The 18678-nt window shown below is 48.3% G+C and overlaps 1 protein-coding gene across 7 annotated transcripts in view; it reads right to left on the reverse strand.

Annotated features, from left to right (window-relative positions):
• Nucleotides 1-264: 264 nt before the first annotated feature.
• Cfap97d2 (CFAP97 domain containing 2) overlaps nucleotides 265-18678 on the reverse strand; it is a 37630-nt gene continuing 19216 nt past the window's right edge. The window contains exons 4-5 of one of the 7 annotated variants that reach the window (XR_007108896.1): nucleotides 10934-11117; nucleotides 7785-8497 (exon numbers count right to left, since the gene is read on the reverse strand). Coding sequence is in view for 5 of the 7 variants with exons in the window: in XM_047554581.1 (XP_047410537.1) it covers nucleotides 12876-13158 (283 nt within the window). In the remaining 2 variants the exon portion in view is untranslated. The other 6 variants (XM_047554587.1, XM_047554584.1, XM_047554583.1 and 3 more) reach the window with 6 other exon arrangements.

Consider the following 18678-nt stretch of genomic DNA (forward strand, 5'->3'; position numbering starts at 1 on the left):
TATGTAAAAAATTGAACCCCGTGCCCCACATGTACTAGGCAAGCACTCTACCACTGAATTAAAACCCCAGTCCAAGAGAATGATGTTCTTATGAAAAAAGAGCAGCATTTCTAGTTTGGTGATGGACCATTTAAAGTTCATGCCTCTGGGGCCCGACCAGTACGATTGGGAGTCTTGTGTTGCTGGAGTGTAGGAACCGCGGGAGACAGGCAGTGCCTCGTAAGAGAGCTCAAAGGGGAGGTTTGTGAGTCCTGCAAGAGGCCTTCTCCTGTCACATTTGCACAGATGTGGCTGGTCAAGAAAAGGGGCTCGGGTAACCCCGAGACTGTTCCAGGGTCTCAGGTGAGCTGCTGCACACACAGGGTACCAGGAGCTCGCAAGAGCTGCAGCGCCAGCTGGGGTGCCAGGAGCATGGGCGAGCCATGGGGAAGGGTTCTGAGGAGCAGGATGTGCTGCAGCAGTGCACACCCAGTGCTCCTCAACGGAGCGTAGAGGTGACGCCAGCGCTGCTTGCTGTACAGGTGAGGAAGAGGTCAGGTGACCGCCAGAAGGGTCAAAGTTCATATCCGGGCTGCCTAACCCTAGAATCAGATTTAAACACCATGCATTAAAAACCACCCCACCTATCAAGGAGCAAAGAATGGCCGAGGATGGAGCTGAGGGACCCTTGCCAGGCTCACTTATTGACCTCCAAGTACGTTCTAAGGGTTTAAGCCTCAAAGGCTGAAATATACTCTCTATCACCACCTTTCAAGAGAACTCTACTTAAAGTTACTGCTTGAGTTGACTGGAGACCCTGTAGCCACGCCAAGAGGCAGTGTCCTGCCCTCTTCTTATGTGACTCCAGGCATACACAGGAAGCTTGCCTGAGTTCACCAAGGTATGCATGAGTCTTGCAGCTCAGGTCTTTTAGACACTGACTGCAGGCTAGCTGTTTATTGCTGAATAGTTTATATGATCTTACCTGGGGACAGAGAAAGTACCCATGTCCAAGGACTCTCAGGTAGCCCTTAGTTGCTCACCAAGACTCACTGGGTGCTTATCTCTCAGATTAGGTATTCTAGGAGTATTAGGTAGGAGTTCCACTGTGTGGATGATTTCAATCTGATATATTTATATACTTGTTGAAAAAACAGTAACAGAACTTTTAAGGGAATTACACAAATCCACCATGACTCAAATATGGTAGCCCAGTGTAAGTATGAATAGCTAGAGAAAAACATCCAATTCAGCATTACTCTGCATAATTTGTTTTCAGCTATCAGCCTAAGAAACACAAGAAATAGCTCTGCTGCATCACCCTGTGGAGGTCACAGGGCACCCAGCTCCAGCCTGTGCCTCCCCACTGTCCAGCTGTCCCAGTGATACCAGCAAATATAGGAAGACCCCCGGCATCAGAGGCCAGCAGGGGCCTCGGTTTCCTCTTCCACCTGCCTCCCGTCTCGTCACAATAGTGCTCTGAATCCTTGCCCCTTCCTGCCTTACCAACGTTTAGGCTCCAAGCCGGACTTGCTCCTCAAGAAATTCTGGATCAAAATACTATTTAAATTGTGTATGTCCTCCTAGTTCAGTTTGGGAGGATCATATGTCTATAGAAATTTGTCAATGTCTTCGGTATTTTCTATTTTGTTGGAGTGTAGATTTTCAAAGTAGCTTCTCATTCTGTTATGTATCTCAGTGGTGTCTATTGTGATACTTCCTTTTTCATCCCAAATTTTAGTAATCTGAGTTTTCTCTCTCCTCTTTGTGAGTGGGGCTAAGGGTTTGTCTATTTTGCTTACTTTTTCAAAGAACCAACTTTTCGTTTTGTCAATTTTTTGAATTGTTTCTTTTGTTTCAATTTCATTGATTTCAGCTCTGATTTTAATTATTTCCTGTCTTCTACTACTTTTGGTGTTGTTCTGTTCTTTTTCTAGGGCTTTGAGCTGTAATGTTAGGTCATTTAGTTGTTGACTTTTTATTATTTTCTTGAATGCGTTCCATGCAATGAATTTTCCTATTAGTACAGCTTTCATAGTGTCCCAGAGATTTTGATATGTTGTATTGTTGTTCTCGCTTACCTCTAAGAATTTTTTTTATCTCCTCCCTGATGTTTTCTGTTATCCATGCTTCATTCAATAGCATATTATTTAGTCTTCAGGTGTTGGAGTAATTTCTGGTTTTTTTTTTTTGTCATTGATTTCTAATTTCATTCCATTATAATTGGATAGAACACAGAGTAGTATCTCTATTTTTTTGCACTTTCTAAGGCGTGCTTCGTGGCATAACATATGGTCTATTTTTGAGAAGGTTACATGTGCTGCTGAGAAGAAAGTGTATTTGCTTGTTGATGGATGGAATACTCTGTATATGTCTGTTAAGTCTAGGTTATTGATTGTGCTATTGAGTTCTATGGTTTCTTTGTTTAGTTTTGTTTGAAAGATATATCCAGTGGCAACAGCAGTGTGTTAAAGTCACCCAGAATTATTGTGTTGTGGTCTATTTGATTCCTGAAATTGAGAAGGATTTGTTTGATGTACAGGGATGCACCATTGTTTGGGGCATAAATATTTACTGTCATTATGTCTTCCTGATTTATGGTTCCCTTGAGCAGTATGAAATGTCCTTCTTTATCCCTTCTGACTAACTTTGGCTTGAAATCCACTTTATCTGAAATAAGGATGGAAACCCCTGCTTTTTTACTGAGTCTGTGTGCATGGTAGGTTTTTCCCCATCCTTTCACCTTTAGTCTGTGAATGTCCTTATCTATGAGATGAGTCTCTTGAAGGCAGCATATTGTTGGGTCTTGCTTTTTAATCTGCCAGTCTATGTCTTTTGATTGATGAGTTTAGGCCATTAACGTTCAAGGTTATTATTGAGATATGACTCGTATTCCCAGTCATTTGGGCTTATTTTTGGTTTTTAACATGACTTGGTTTCTCCTTTGATTGGTTTTTCCTTTAAGGTAGTTCCTCCCTTTGCTGACCTACATTGTTGTTTTTTATTTCCTCCTCATGGAATATTTTGCTGAGAATATTCTGTAGAGCAGGTTTTCTATTTGTAAATTCTTTTAATTTTTGTTGATCATGGAAGGATTTTATTTTGTCTTCAAATCTGAAGGTTAGTTTTGCTAGGTATAGGATTCTTGATTGGCAACCATGTTCTTTCAGAGTTTGAAATATGTTGTTCCAGGCCCTTCTAGTTTTTATGGTCTGGTCTGAGAAATCTGCTGATATCTGTATTGGTTTCTGCCTATATGTAATCTGATGCTTTTCTCTCACAGCCTTCAAAATCCTATCTTTTTTTTTTTTTAATTTAGGCATTTTCATTATAATGTGACTTGTTGTGGATCTATTGTAATTTTGTGCATTTGGTGTTCTGTAAGCCTCTTGTATTTGATTTTCCATTTCATTCTTCAGGCTTGGGAAATTTTCTGATATTATTTCATTGAATAGGTTGTTCATTCCTTTGGTTTGTATCTCTGTGCCTTCCTCAATCCCAATAATTCTTAAATTTGGTCTTTTCATGATGTCCTATAGTCCTTGGAGGTACTGTTCATGATTTCTTATCATCTCTGTTTGGTCAACTTTATTTTCAAGATTAAATATTTTGTCTTCATTGTCTGAGGTTCTGTCTTCCAAGTGATCTAGTTTGTTGGTGATGCTTTCCGTTGAGTTTTTTATTTGGTTTATTGTTTCCTTCATTTCAAGGATTTCTGTTTTTTTTTTTTTTTCTTTTCTTTTTTTCTTTTTTAAGAATCTCAGGGCTGGGGAGATAGCTCAGCTGGTAGAGTGCTTGCCTCGCAATCCACAAGGCCCTGAGTTCGATTCCCCAGTACCGCAAAAAAAAAAAAAAAAAAAAGAATCTCTATCTCTTTTTTGAAATGATCTTTTGCCTCCTGTTGTTGCTCTGTCAACTGCTTATTGGTATTATCATTCATTGCCTGCATTTGCTCTCTTATCTCATCCTTTGCTTCATGAATCATTTTAATTATGTATATTCTGAATTCTTTTTCTGACATTTCTTCTATCATGCTGTCACTGGATTGTATTAATATAGAATCTAGGTTTGTTTGGATCATTTTCTTCCCTTGTTTTTTTATGTTGTTCATGTATCTTCCCCTTTAGCAGTGCAGAACTGGGGCATTACAGTTTCCCCCTATAGGCTTATAGTGATCCTATAGGTTTCCAAAACCTTTTCTGACAATGAGTTTCCAGTCTCCAGCAGGCGACTCAGGATGAGATTTGCCCTTCCTAAAGATGGGAGCTACAGCTTCCAGGATAATCCTGGAAGATGGCCGCTCTGGCTTCCAAATGTTTGGCAAATGGGAAGCTGCAGCTCAAGGTGTAGGCGTGGTTGGCTGGAGGTCCTGGAAGTGTGGTGCGGTTGGTTGGGTCGGGGTCCTGGAGGTGGGGTGTGGCCGGTCTGGTTGTGGGATCCTGGAGGTGAGGTGCAGTCAGTTGGTCTGGGGGTCCTGGTAGCGGCAAGCAGTCGGTCTGGGGGCCCCAGCGGCAGGGAGTGTTTGGTCGGGCTGAGGGGTCCTGGAGATGGGTCTCAGTCAGTCCAGCCAGGGGTCCTATAGGTCCTGGCTGTTGTCTCAAAATGGTGGCAGCCACATGTAACCAAACCTGCAGATACTGTGACAGTGAACTTCCAGGCAACAGCAGGCAGCTGGTGCTCCACTGGTGGTCTGCGGTTGGTCTGCTGGCTAGGTGAACCTCGGGCAGTGGGTGCTGGGTAGGTGAAAGGCAGGTGATGAACAGGCAAGAGGCAGGCGGATGGGCAAATAGCGGATGATAGACTCCAGTTAGTGAGCAATCTACACTCAAAAGTAGTTAATATGCTGGCAGACTGCAGGTGATGGCAGTAGACAAATGGGGTAAACAGCAGGGGATCGATAAGCAGCAAGAACTGCCTCATGGAGAAACAGATATCCTCTGCTTAAAACCCGAGTTATGGAGTGACAAGGATTGCAGCCTCCCTCTAGTTCACCATCTTGGATCTCTCCTCAAAATACTATTTGAAATGATCATTTCCTTGGACAAGAACAGAAAAACATATCACCTTAAGAGGGCCTGTGGGGAGGGCATGTCTGGAGCCATGACAGTCCTTTACTTGCCATTGGTCAGAGGACTGTCTGAGCAGTTTTACCAGAACGTCTGCCCTTCAGAGCAAGTGCTTTGGTGGTTTTCTGTGCTGCAGCTCATGACAACCCATGCCCCCTTCTGTCCTGTGCCCTTGCCTATCTGGACAGTTCATCCAAAAGGAAGCAGAGAGTAGGTGGCCTTTTGTGTCTGACGAAACATCTTTCAGGTTACCTGCCAGCTCCGCAAGCTCGGGTTTGCTTTCTGCTCGCAGTGGCACCCTACTCCCATCTTGTTTATCCCTTCCTCAGCCGATGGACACTGGGTCACATGCGCCTTTTGTTATTTGGTTTTTGTTTCTACAAACACAGAAATGTATGTTTTTTGTTTTTTTTTTTTTCATCCCTGGAGTAGAATTGCTGAGTCGAATGGCAGCTCGGTGTCTACCAGTCTGGGAACCACCAAGCTGTCTTCCAAAGCCAAGGCAATGTTGTCCCTTCCTACCAGCTGTATGGGCGTGTGGGGTTCCATTTTTTTCACCAGTACAGCTGTGGTCTGCCTTTCCATTCCAACCACCTTAATGGGTCTCATGGCATCTTATTGTGATCTTGATTTCCATTTATCTGAGAACATTGAACATTGTCTCATGTGCTATCAGCCATTTGTTTATCTTCTATGTAGAAATGTCTATCCAAATGATCAAATGAATTTTTAGTATTGAAATTTTGTTGTTAACTAGCTTTCTAAAATGTGTCAAAGTCCGTTTACACTGAATTAGCAAATAGAACCCTGTTGGCTTCTTGGTGCTGGGTGATGGGATCTCAGGACATCACCAAAACCCAGAGTTTTGATTTCATGTGGCGGAGGCTGTGGTGATGAAGCAGCACAAATTTGCTGTCACCAAGCATCAGGCAGGTTGCAGTCATGTCTGCAGATATTGCCTGCTGAGCCTGGCCTTAGTCTGGGGAGACAGGCTCCTAGCCTGTTTTCACAAGTAGGAAAAGGGGATGCATGAGCGTGGGCTTGTGTCCAGGACCCTAGAGGACATGGGGTTGTGCGCATCCCAGAGAACCCTTCACCCCAGTTTGTCCTCCCTTTGCCACCATTGGTTTTATTTTTGTTTCTGTCCTGGTGGGTTCTGGGGGCAGGGTATTGAAGTAGAGGGGCATGCTCCTGTGACCTGAGGCTCTGAAAGTTCTGGGATGACCAATGGGTTTTACTGGATAGTCTTACAGAAACTCTATCCTCTCAGTAGAAACTGTTACCACATAGCATAGTATTTGCTCACTTTGGAGTTAGGGATAAAGGAAGGGTGATTTGAAGAGGAAGAGAGGGTGCAAAATTGAAATCCTTCCTTCAAATATTTAGGATATTACAAACTGGCATTTATGCCACACCCAGGTATCCAGGAGAGTTGGCACTGCTGCCTTGGCTCAGTCGGGAATGTGCAGCTTGGAATGTGCAGCTTGTCAGGAACCACTGCCAGGCAAGGAGTTCCTGGGCGCTGCAGGAAGCGCAAGGGTTCGACCTGCCTTGGAGAGCCAAGCTTTCTGGGACCGTGAAGCTACATTGTGGTAGCTCCCGTCTGCACAGGGTCAGTCAAGCAGTCAGCAGTGATGAGCTTCCAGGTTGATCTTCCAGGTTTGTTAGAATTGTTTTCTGGGTTTCTAGTCCTATAAAACTGGGTTCTTTCCTTTCTTACACCTGCAGTTTTCAAATAACTTGATTTTGTTTCTTGTAGCAGAAAGAGAGGACATTGAAAGTGTTGAGATAAGGCCTGAGCCCTGGAAGGGTGGGCTGGGGAGATTGCTGATAAGGAGGTCATTTTCTGACCACAGCCGGAGACCAAGCTGGCAGCTGGTTCCTGACATGCCTGTCTGCCTTTCCACACAGAGAAAGAGTCTAGAGCTGCTGAGGACCACTCCCCCGGCCCGCAGGGCCCACGCGGGCTGGAGGGAGGGTGTGGGGAGCTCTGTGCTCTTCTCTTCAGCTGCAGGAGGCCCACATTGGAGGCTCCACTTCTAGAGCAACCTCTGGGCCATGGTGGAGGTGGTTATTCATTCCCCGTCCTCCACTGCACATCCCTCTAACTCTTGGGCTTTGCTTCCTTCCATGTATAAAGAAGAAAAGTCAAAGCAAAGAAGCAAAGGATGGATTTGAAGCATAGCTTTCAAGCACTTTCTTGACCTTTTCTAGAAAAAACATAACAATTTAAAAGAAGGGAAAGTAAGGGAACTAAAACTGAACCCAAGAAACAAATGACAGCAAACTTGATGCCACGTCAATAAACACAAGTGCCCAAAGCTCAGGTTGGGGAGCTCTGGACTGGCTGAAAAGTGATCGACCTTTCCCCTGGTGGACGACCCGCATAAAATGACAGGGAGATACTAACGTAAGATTTGCGCAAAAGCTGACAGGGTCAAAGACACTCTAGGAGCACTGAGGTCCCAGTGTCCCGGGCTGAGACAGACACCTGAGGGGCACACTAGGCCAGGCACAGGAGGCAAGCACAGATGTGAGGCTGCGAGGCTGGCAGGGAGCTCCTGGGGGCCTTCAGAGCTGGGCGGGGCAAGAAGGCGCAGAGCAGTGTGCCCACCAGGAGACTCTGGGAGGAATGCCTACGCAGTGTGAGGAGTAAAGTCAGCACCACAGACTGCAGCTGACCCTGAGCCATCCGGAAGTGAGCTGTGCCATCCAACTCGCACAGCAGAGTCCCTGTCCAACTCTGTTTATTAAAGACTGAAAGGAACCAAGGAAACGATAGAAGTACTAAAAGAAAATACGGGAAAACATTTTCACAATCTTAGAGCCCTAGAACAGATGCCACCGAGAGAAAAATTAACAGTCTACTTCCTAAAAATAAACCTAGATGACATGAGAAGTAGTCATGGGAGAGGGTAATAGAACATCAGGATTCAAACAGAAGATTCCCAGGAGTAATCAGAGGGCCTGACATTTGAAAACACATGCACCACCACACAAGAGGACCCTGGTGAAAGCTGTTCCACCGTTTCTAGAGGGTGGGTTAGTGTTCTCTACGGTAAATTTACATGTTCAAGACTCCAGTTGAGCAGTTTTACTTCTGGCAGTATAAGGTACAAATAATCATGGGCTAAGATGACTCTCATGGTTTCACTGGGAATGATGAAAAACTGAAATCAATCTTTCTATAGTGAGGGGTGATTAAATAAACTAAGGCACATCCATACAAAAATACTTTACAACTGCTAAGTAAGGATGAAGAAGTCCTTTGCCATTTCCATGACAAACGACTGGATGCAGCCAGCCGCTTACAGAGAACCACAGGGCACCCAACATGGCGAGTAAAAATAGAATCCCCAGATTGCTCCAGAGATCACTTCCCGGTCCAAGAGCAGGCACTCGCTTTTGTGACACCCTTGGGTTCCAGCATCTTACAGCAGCGGGCATTGACTCTGCAAATAAAATTGAGATTTATAACGAAATGTCCAAGATTTTCTATGAAATTACAAAAGAACCCAGATTTTCCCATACCACTAAAAGTAGCTGCTTCTTGGTTATAAATCTTTGCAAGGCAACAAAATTCCCTCACTTAAGGGTTTCAGAACAGAAGTTTAGGAGAGAGGAGACTAGGCTTTCCATGTCCCACAGCAAGAACCAAAGAAGAGAGAGCCAGCTACAGGGCAGAGTAGGCAGAGCAATTTGGGAGAACAGGGGTCACTGCAGGAAGCCCACAAGGTGAGGTAAGAGTCCTGGACCAGCTCAGGGTGGAGTCAGCATCCTGGATCCTGCTCTGGGTGGGGTCAGCGTCCTGGTTCTTGCTCTGGGTGGGGTCAGGGACCTGGATCCTGCTCTGGGTGGGGTCTGTGTCCTATATCCTGCTCTGGGTGGGGTCAGCATCCTGGATCCTACTCTGGGTGGGGTCAGGGTCCTATATCCTGCTCTGGGTGGGGTCAGGGTCCTATATCCTGCTCTGGGTGGTGTCAGCATCCTGGATCCTGCTCTGGGTGGGGTCAGGGTCCTATATCCTGCTCTGGGTGGGGTCAGGGTTCTATATCCTGCTCTGGGTGGGGTCAGGGTCCTATATCCTGCTCTGGGTGGGGTCAGGGTTCTATATCCTGCTCTGGGTGGGGTCAGGGTTCTATATCCTGCTCTGGGTGGGGTCAGGGTCCTGGATCCTGCTCTGGGTGGGGTCAGGGTTCTATATCCTGCTCTGGGTGGGGTCAGCATCCTGGATCCTGCTCTGGGTGGGGTCAGGGTTCTATATCCTGCTCTGGGTGGGGTCAGCATCCTATATCCTGCTCTGGGTGGGGTCAGGGTTCTATATCCTGCTCTGGGTGGGGTCAGGGTTCTATATCCTGCTCTGGGTGGGGTCAGGGTCCTGGATCCTGCTCTGGGTGGGGTCAGGGTTCTATATCCTGCTCTGGGTGGTGTCAGGGTCCTGGATCCTGCTCTGGGTGGGGTCAGGGTTCTATATCCTGCTCTGGGTGGGGTCAGCGTCCTATATCCTGCTCTGGGTGGGGTCAGGGTTCTATATCCTGCTCTGGGTGGGGTCAGGGTTCTATATCCTGCTCTGGGTGGGGTCAGGGTCCTGGATCCTGCTCTGGGTGGGGTCAGGGTCCTAAATCCTGCTCTGGGTGGGGTCAGCATCCTGGATCCTGCTCTGGGTGGGGTCAGGGTCCTGGATCCTGCTCTGGGTGGTGTCAGGGTCCTGGATCCTGCTCTGGGTGGGGTCAGGGTCCTATATCCTGCTCTGGGTGGGGTCAGCATCCTGGATCCTACTCTGGGTGGTGTCAGGGTTCTGGATCCTGCTCTGGGTGGGGTCAGCATCCTGGATCCTGCTCTGGGTGGGGTCAGGGTCCTTGATCCTGCTCTGGGTGGTGTCAGCATCCTGGATCCTGCTCTGGGTGGGGTCAGGGTCCTATATCCTGCTCTGGGTGGGGTCAGGGTTCTATATCCTGCTCTGGGTGGGGTCAGGGTCCTGGATCCTGCTCTGGGTGGGTTCAGGGTCCTGGATCCTGCTCTGGGTGGGGTCAGGGTCCTGGATCCTGCTCTGGGTGGGGTCAGGGTCCTGGATCCTGCTCTGGGTGGGGGTCAGCGTCCTGGATCCTGCTCTGGGTGGGGTCAGCATCCTGAATACTGCTCTGGGTGGGGGTCTGTGTCCTGGATCCTGCTCAGGGTGGGTCAATGTCTTGGATCCTGCTCTGGGTGGGTTTGTCCTTGAGCATTTATGATTTTTAAAAAAAATCTGGTGTACATGCAGCTTTTTCTGTGATGAAGTGGATTTCTGGCCAGCAGTCTGCTCACTGTTTCTGAGAGTCATGCTACGTAGCAGGGATGAAAGTGAGTAGTTTAATACCCCTTAGTTCTTGTGTATCCTTTAGATACTTCTAAGCAGGGCAATAACAAACAAATTAAAATTTGTTTTTCTTCATTGAGACTGTGGTTTTGCCAGCGATGTGCATAGGGTGGAGAGGGTGTGCCTGCAGTGTACTTATTTGGTGAACTCATGTTGGTTGGTCTTTGCCACCTGGATTCTGGAGGGAAATCTAATCAGGATTTCCTAACGAGGTTTTGTGACACTCTCTGTCCACACAATGATTTTCTCCACTTCTTTCCCCCATAACCTGTCATCGATGAGTTGAGGTTTTGTTTTTTTTTTTTTTTTTTTTTTTTATTTCTGGGTAAGTTTGTGAGGAAATAACGACTGAATTCTGCAGGTGAGTCTTGTGCTGTTTCTTCTGGGATCAGGAACTGCCATGCGCACCCACTTGCTGACAGAACAAAATGTACCATGTACCCAAGGATGGGTGAACACAGGTTTCATGCATCTGGTGAACAAGTGGGATTTCAGGTAGTTGGGGTTTAGGGTGAGGAAGAAGTGCAGGTACCTTTTTGTGTGCCATTGCCAGGGGGTATTTGGCAGTGGCGACCAGGAGCTTTTCGGCCCATGCCCAGTCTTCCTACCATCTTTGTGCACGATACCATGGCTGCGAGTTTGTGATTCTTTCCAGGATGATTTTGTTTTCTTGTTGCACTCTGCGAAATTCCTGTTCTCTTTTCCTCCTATTTAGGCTTCAGAAAAGAACACACACAATTACTGAAGTACTGAGAGCAAGACCTGTGTGACAGTCACATTCACAAAAGGAGCTGAGTGCCACCAGGGTCAGGCGGGGCCTGTGGCCACTCTGCCTTTGGACAGAGGTTTGATATTCCAGTTCTCTTCCAGGAACCCAGCTAGGGAGGAAATGAAGGCCTCTCAGCCAGTGGGGCATTAACAATGGGGCTCACAAGGTGAGGGCACCCCTGCTTCCTGAGGAAGTGGTGCTGGCCACAGCTGGAGGAGATGCCGGGAAGACCCTCCAGGGCAGAGTGGGGCTTCAGGGAGGAAGCAGGAGACCCCAGGTCCACAGGAGGCTGCTGTGAGGTTGGTGGAGGCTATATTCTAGAAGGCTGTAGTGCAGCTCACTATGGGAGCCCCCGGGGGCTTCAAAGGATGCTCCGATGTGAAATGCTGGAAGATCACCGTGGAGACAGAGAATGGATCCAAGAGGATGTGGTGGGACAGGACAGTTGGGAGCCCACTGTGGCAGTACAGATCAGAGATGGCAAGACAGGGCCAAGAAGCTGCTTCTGTTGGAGTTAGAGCTGCCAGAGAGGAAGAATCCAGGGCAGCTGCCTCCTCAGCTGGCCCTTCATGGGAAGCACAGAGGAGCCAGGAGGGGAGTCAGGGTGAGTGACCAGGTGAGTCCTGGACATTCTCTGATATGGGGAGCCATGGGGCAGTTGTGTGGTGCCTCGGGACGTTAGTGGGGCACTGCTGTGAGCTGGGCACTGTCCCAGGTGCTGTGTGCACACTGCTCCCAGCAAGCCGGAGTCACAACAGGCAGCGTGGGTGTGCTCCACCGCAGAGCCACCGAGCTGTGTGTCAGAGCCGTGACCAGCGACTCCATGTAGCAGGGCAACCCTAGGAGCAGGCACTACGTCCACCTCGTGGAGGCTGAGAAGGTGACTGGAGGTGGCTCTGGAGCATGACGGGCCCAAGGTAGGGCTGAGAAGGACTCTGCAGCTCCACAGCATGTGGAGGGAGGCCAGGGGCACAAGATGAGCACTAAGATGAGATGGGCACAGGAGGGCGTTTAGGGAGGTGGGCCATGGCAGTGGGGGAAGTGGGGAGAGAGGACTAGGGAGTGGACAGCTGTTGAACGCCACAGCAAGGTCTAGTGTTAGGCTGGTGCAGACAACACAGATATCTTGTAGGTCAAAACCAAAGGAAAGCCACCAATCCATCCACCATCCGAAGAGTAGGACTGAAGAGTCCACACAGAACTCAACGCACAGACGTCTACCCCAGCATTGTAGCAGTGAAAGCACTGAGCTAGTCTGCAGACCTAATGGCGAAACAGTCACAGGGCCTGGATGGGAGGAGCCCCTTACATCAATGTTCTAGAAAACATTTTAATGAGGTATAGAAGTCTTTTGCTTTAACGTCAGGCAGAAAATGTCAGGATGTAGATTATATATGAGGTACAATTTTAATTGCATACATAACTGTGTAGGAAAAACATGAGTATTGTTCTTTGAACTTTAAAAGGAAATAACTGGAAGCCATTACTGACTCTGCTGGACTACTCAGTCCTCAGCAGGTACTCACTGGGCACACACTAGGAGCCCCAGGGTGCTGGACTGTGGTCCACGGTGGTGAGAAATACCGATACGACCCTCCAGATGGGAGACTGTGCCATGCGGGAAGATGGCCAGTGGGCAGGTCAGGAGCACAGGCCTGCAGAGTCCCACTGTGCTGTGCTGAGCTCAGGGCCTTTAGAGTGGGGGTCAGGCCTCCACGCGATGTGGTGCTGGGCTAAGTTGATAGCCTGGACGAACACCCAGGCTCCTTCTCAGATGCCAGGCACCAAGACACCAAGACACCAAGGAGGGAAGTGTGGTACTTGAGACTGTGTGCTGCCTGGGTGCTTGGCCCATTGGTCCAGGACAGAACTGTTCAGTTTGTGGTCGATGAGACCACTCACTCAGGCCAAAATGCAAAAGGGGTGTCCCACGCTGATATCCTCTTTCTTCTCTGCCTTGAGGTGTCATGTGGATGACCTTTGGCTCCCTACGGGCACGAATGAGAGTGGACAGAGGTGGGTGGACATGAGTGGTCCGAATCTGACTGCACAGAGCAGTGGCCACTCACGACGTTGAGTGAGGGGCCCCATCTGGCATCCGTGGTGACCTGAGAATTTCTGTACCGTCCTGTGGGTGTGGAGAGCCCTTGCTCCTTTCTGTCCTATCTGCTGGGGCAACTAGCATCTGGCTCATTTGTCTTTCTTCTTACCTTAGCCAAATTCTGCCTCTAGGGTTTCAGGAAATCCCATTTAAATTCCTGTGACTGGGGTGCGGCCTGTGGTGGAGCACTTGCCCAGCTTCTGCGAGGTCCTGATTTCATTCAGCACAACAATCAAGCCAGCGAGACCCTGGAGGGAGTTGGTCATCTGTGGCTGTGCAGCTGCTTATTCAGCCTGAGGACAGCAAAGCAACCTGCTTCTGCCGTTTCCAGCAGCCCACCGGAACAGGGTTCTTGCCTAGGTCACAGCACGGAAAACAGAACACACGCAAGGTTCCACAGGGAGAGTTCAGAGAACTGCGGGCAGAACAGACGAGAGGCTATCTTCAGGGCCTGGGACTTGCACAGGAAGTGCTGGCGTCGTACTTCCGCTGCAGTACGACACTCCTTCTGCTGAGGCTGGGACACACAGGCCAGGCCCTGGGACTCCACCAGAGCAGAGGCCAGGTCCTACAGTGGGCACGCGTCCTTGACATACAGTTCATGCCCATCGTTTCTTTGAGATGGTGATGACTATTGACCTGCTGCAAGGTCCTGTTTTAACATGCTAATAAATGAGCACATATATGATCATGATTTTCATATCATTGTTTGCCTTTGAAATCACATTTTTTTCTATTCATTTGAACAACATGACTTTCAGAAGGGGCCTATAGACTTTACCATTCTTCCAAACCAGCTTTGGCATGAAACAGTTCACCAACTCCTGAGAGAAAACACTCATATTCGAAACATGAAGGAGCTAATAAGAACAAGAGTAGTAAGCGTGGCTGGCTGGCAGGGTCCTGAACAGCATCTGAGCGTTTTCCCTGCATCACTTCTGTCATCCTGTGATGATCCTACAGGAGAGGTGGGCCCATCCTACAGACAGGAAGCCGAGTTGCAGAGGGCCACACGGTCAGAAGTAGAAAAGCCCTGGCCCACAGCTAGAAAGAGGAGCAGCACGGGCTCACAGTCTCTGCAGAGCTCTCCCAAGACACTGAGACCTCTGGAACCTGCCAGAGAGACTCACTGGAAGACCCTTCAGTTTTCTGGACTCAGTTCCTCCTTGGTTCCTGCCCAGCTTTTCCTGATGCAGTGCTAAGATGGGATTAAGAGGGCATGGCCTCTGGACAGGGAAATGGGCACACCTGAGCTCTGCTGATGCCCAACTGCTGCCCCAGGAGATTCTGAGCAGCAATCACAGGCCTAGAACTCAGTCCCTTGTGCCTCACCATTGCTGTGGAAGACAAGCCCTCCCACCCAGGAACAGCTAGGCAGTGAGCCTCCCACAGGCCTCAGGCCTGGGTCTCCACAGAGTAGGGGGCTGCGGCTCAGGGCCACGTCCTTCCACTTTTCTCCACCCCTCCTGGGGGTAGGCAGGTTCCTTTAGCTGGCCCTCCAATGCCTACCCTCTTCAGACAAGGACACCTCCCTGACTCTGCACACCCATGTCTGGCCAGAGCACGTCACATGCTGAGACCTACCAGAACCTGAGGACCCTACTCACAGCCCTTGGAGCCTGGTCCGCGCACCGTTGGCCTGCAAGGCCCGGAGGAGTGAGACGTCTGTGTGACGTCTCACAGTAGCTCCCTGAGCGGGAGCACACGGGCAACACTACAGCCAACTGCCCTCACCCAGGAGGAAAGCCCACCCTGGAGCCCAAGCCACCACAGAACTGCTCCTGGGTCTGAGGGTCTCAGGCAACACTGGGTTTTTGTGACTGTTCTTTCACAAGGAATGTTCTCAGGGCTCAGCCCTGTTGCATCCAAGCTGTTTCTCACTGTGGCTGGACAATATTCCACTGTGTGGGTAGACTCACTGTGGGCGTCTCATCCTCAATTGATGGACATCTGGATTCATCCCGTGTTTTTGCAGACATGAATAATAGGGATGTATGTCCTGGTTTCTCTTGGGCGTTTACCAGGAGTGGAATCTCTGGGTTCTGTGGTTGTCCTTTGCCTAGACTGTTTTCCAAAGTGGTCGCACTATTTTACATTCCCACCAGCAGGGGGCTCCAACGTCTCCTCATCTTCCCAGGGTCTGTTACTATCTCTGCATTTTACTCCCTGCAGCCTCATAGATTCACAATTAGACACAGATCTGTGTGTGTGTGTGTGTGTGTGTGTGTGTGTGTGTGTGTGTGTTTAAGCAGTGGGAATAGATTTTATTAGATAACACTCATGGTAGAGGAAAGGCCTGAGCTCCCTTACGGTCTGTGCAGAGGTAATTTGGGTATTTTAAAGAGAAAAGGAAGGATAGGGAAGAGTATGAGCTTGGGAGTCAGTGAAGTAAAAAATAGTGTCAAAATAGTGTCGGTCACTGTAAATGCAATTAGGCCAGCTGTGTTTGTGGCCGTTGTCTAAGAATTCTGTCTTCCCACAGAGACTGGGAGAGAGGCCTTATCTGCTTGATGACTATATTTCAAAGGAAAGGCTCTCAGGTTCTGAGAGAGGCCCTTCTGAGCTGCAAGAGATGCATATTGTCAATTGCAAGTCCTTTCTATTAAATGATTGGATAAAGAGAGGTCAGGGGCTGTCATCAGGTGTTGGTTAGGACATAGTCTTCCTGGCAGCCTTGAGCTTTCCTTGGGCAGTTGTTTTAATGGAGGTGGTGGAGGTGGGGGTGTTGCACATAGGCACAGACTATGCTGAGTCCCTGAGCTCAGGGGATTTTCTTCCAGCAGGGTGTGTGGACCTGGGGGAACAACCATCTTCCTACCTGCCTCAGGAGGACTGGGCTCATGCATCGCCCACCAGGAAGGCCCCCAGATGCAAGGGGGCAGAGGCAGTGACTGCTGAGCCTTGGGCTGGTATGGGGAGAGCCAGCCCTCAACCCTCCAGAAACCTGCAGAGTTGCAGGCCATCCCCATCTTGGCCTGTGGTCTTTTCTGTAGCCAGAGGGCCTGGAGTCCCAGCAAGGAGATGCCCATGAGGGAGGCACAGTTGGAGGCATGGGCTGTGGGAGGACATTTTGCTTCCTCCTGTGCTTAACAGGCAGTGAGCTAGTGCTGAAAGTCAGAATCCTGACTCAGCCAGCTGTATCATGCTCATTTTGGAGAATGGACTGAAGTCACTGGAACTAACCTGCTACTGGGATGGGACCTCCTGAGAAGGAGTGACTATGCAATCATCAGAGGCTCTGGATGGAGGCAAAAGTTCCCTCCTCATTCCTGTACTCAACCCCTGTGGGGAGAGCGACCCACCCTCAGTATCCTGACAACAGGCCCTCCCTTCCCCTCTCCCCTTTCTGTCTTTGTTCAGGCTTCCTGAGAAGAAGGGCATGTTCTACCCTCACTCCCTTAAAGGGCCAGTCTGGGCCCAGGGGACACAGGTGAGATGCCCTGACCACATGGAGCATCCTCCTCTGTGCCTTCCTTAGGGAGCCTCCCTGATGAGATTAACGGAGGCACCTTGGCCATTCCAAACTGTGGATGGCTGAGATGGGGAGGGGGGCACTGTGAGGGGTGGTTTGTCAGCCCTGGGCTTTCTGGACTCCAGGACTTTGGGAACATGAAAAGTGGAGGGCAAACATTCAAACCACAGTGTCATCCTTTCAGATCATGGCATGGGATGGTGGGTGCCATCTCAGTTTAAAGGTGCAAACTTACATTGTGGCACAACAGAGCGGTGCACTGCAGAGGTCGTGCGTCGGGACTAGACAGTGGCACAGCGTTCTGCAGCGCCAAACAAACGAACAGACTCTTGCTCAGGACGCAGTTGCTGCCTATTGAAGCACACCCTATTCTGTAAGTACTTGGCCGTTGTGAGCAGAACCGCTGTGTGTAATTGCATGCTGAATGTAGACACACATTTCAGATCTGTTTTAGAGGCAGTCGAATCAATTGTTAGGATCATGAATGTTGAGTCCTATGGTGGGACCACATTTAACTCTGGAAAACTGCCACGCCCTTTCTTAAGTGGTGAACTACTCTGCCCTCCAGCAGCAGTACATGAGAATTCCTATGTCTCACACAACTGATATTGCACCATGAAGATTTTATCCATTGATAGGTGCTTGGTGCCACCTCAGGGTCTTAGTTACCTTGTCCTCAGGACAAGCGATGCTGTCATCACTTCCTGTGCTGCTTTGCCATCTGCATTTCTTCTCTGGTGAGATGTCCCTTCAGACCTCACTCATTTTTAAAGGGAGTGCTTGTTTTCTTTTTACTAAGTTTCTTACTCTATTTCAGATACAAGTCTTTTTTAGGTGTGTATCTTCCAAATATTTCTCCCAATCTGTGGCATGTCTTTTTCTTTCCAAAGTATGACTTTTTCCACAGAGTAAACATTTTTTCCAATGTTGACCAAAACATGTGACATTTTAATATGTGACATTAACATATTTGTCTTCATACCAAAGCAATCAAAATGCAGTTTTTAAATCTTTTTCTGGAGGAAGACAAAAGTGTCCAGAGCACACAAATACCATTAATGGGGTCCTGCCTGAGACCTGTTCATCCGCTTAGCGTTGGTGTTAGACTGTGAAAGAGCAACAAGTTCCGGGCAGATGCGAGGCATTTTAATCCAGCTGTGCTCTCTCTCTGCACCTCAGTGTCTTCATCTGTATGAAGAGGAGGAGTTTGGATCAGGCAACCTGGTAAGTTCTATGCAGGTCAGACTTTCTTTTTTTTCCTCTTTTTTATTTTTTATTGTCTGGTCTATTTAGTTATACATGACAGCAGAATGCATTTTGATTCATTGTACACAAATGGAGCACAACTTCTCATTTCTCTGGTTGTACATGATGTAGAGTCACACCAGTTGTGTAATCATACATGTACATAGGGTAATGATGTTGTCTCATTCCACCATTTTTTCCTTCCCCCAGCCTCCTCCCCTCCCCTCATTTCCCTCTACACAATCTGTCATTCCTCCATTCTTCCCTTACCCACCCCCTGCCACTGTTATGTATCACCACCCATTTAGCCTTTGGTTTTTTTGGAATTGACTTATTTCACTTAGCATGATATTCTCCAACTCCATCCATTTACCTGCAAATGCCATAATTTTATTCTCCTTTATGGCTGAATAATATTCCATTGTGTATATATACCAGTTTATTTATCCATTTATCTATTGAAGGGCATCTACATTAGTTCTACAATCTAGCCATTGTGGATTGAACTGCTGTAAACATTGATGTGGCTGCATCACCGTAGTATGCTGATTTTAAGTCCTTTGGGTATAAACTGACGAGTGGGATAGCTGGGTCAAATGGTGGGTTCATTCCAAGTTTTCTGAGGAATCTCCATATTGCTTTCCATAGTGGTTGCACCAATCTGCAGTTCCACCAACAATGTATGAGTGT

The sequence above is a fragment of the Sciurus carolinensis genome, chromosome 5, assembly GCF_902686445.1.
Source record: "Sciurus carolinensis chromosome 5, mSciCar1.2, whole genome shotgun sequence".
Classification (NCBI taxonomy): domain Eukaryota; kingdom Metazoa; phylum Chordata; class Mammalia; order Rodentia; family Sciuridae; genus Sciurus; species Sciurus carolinensis.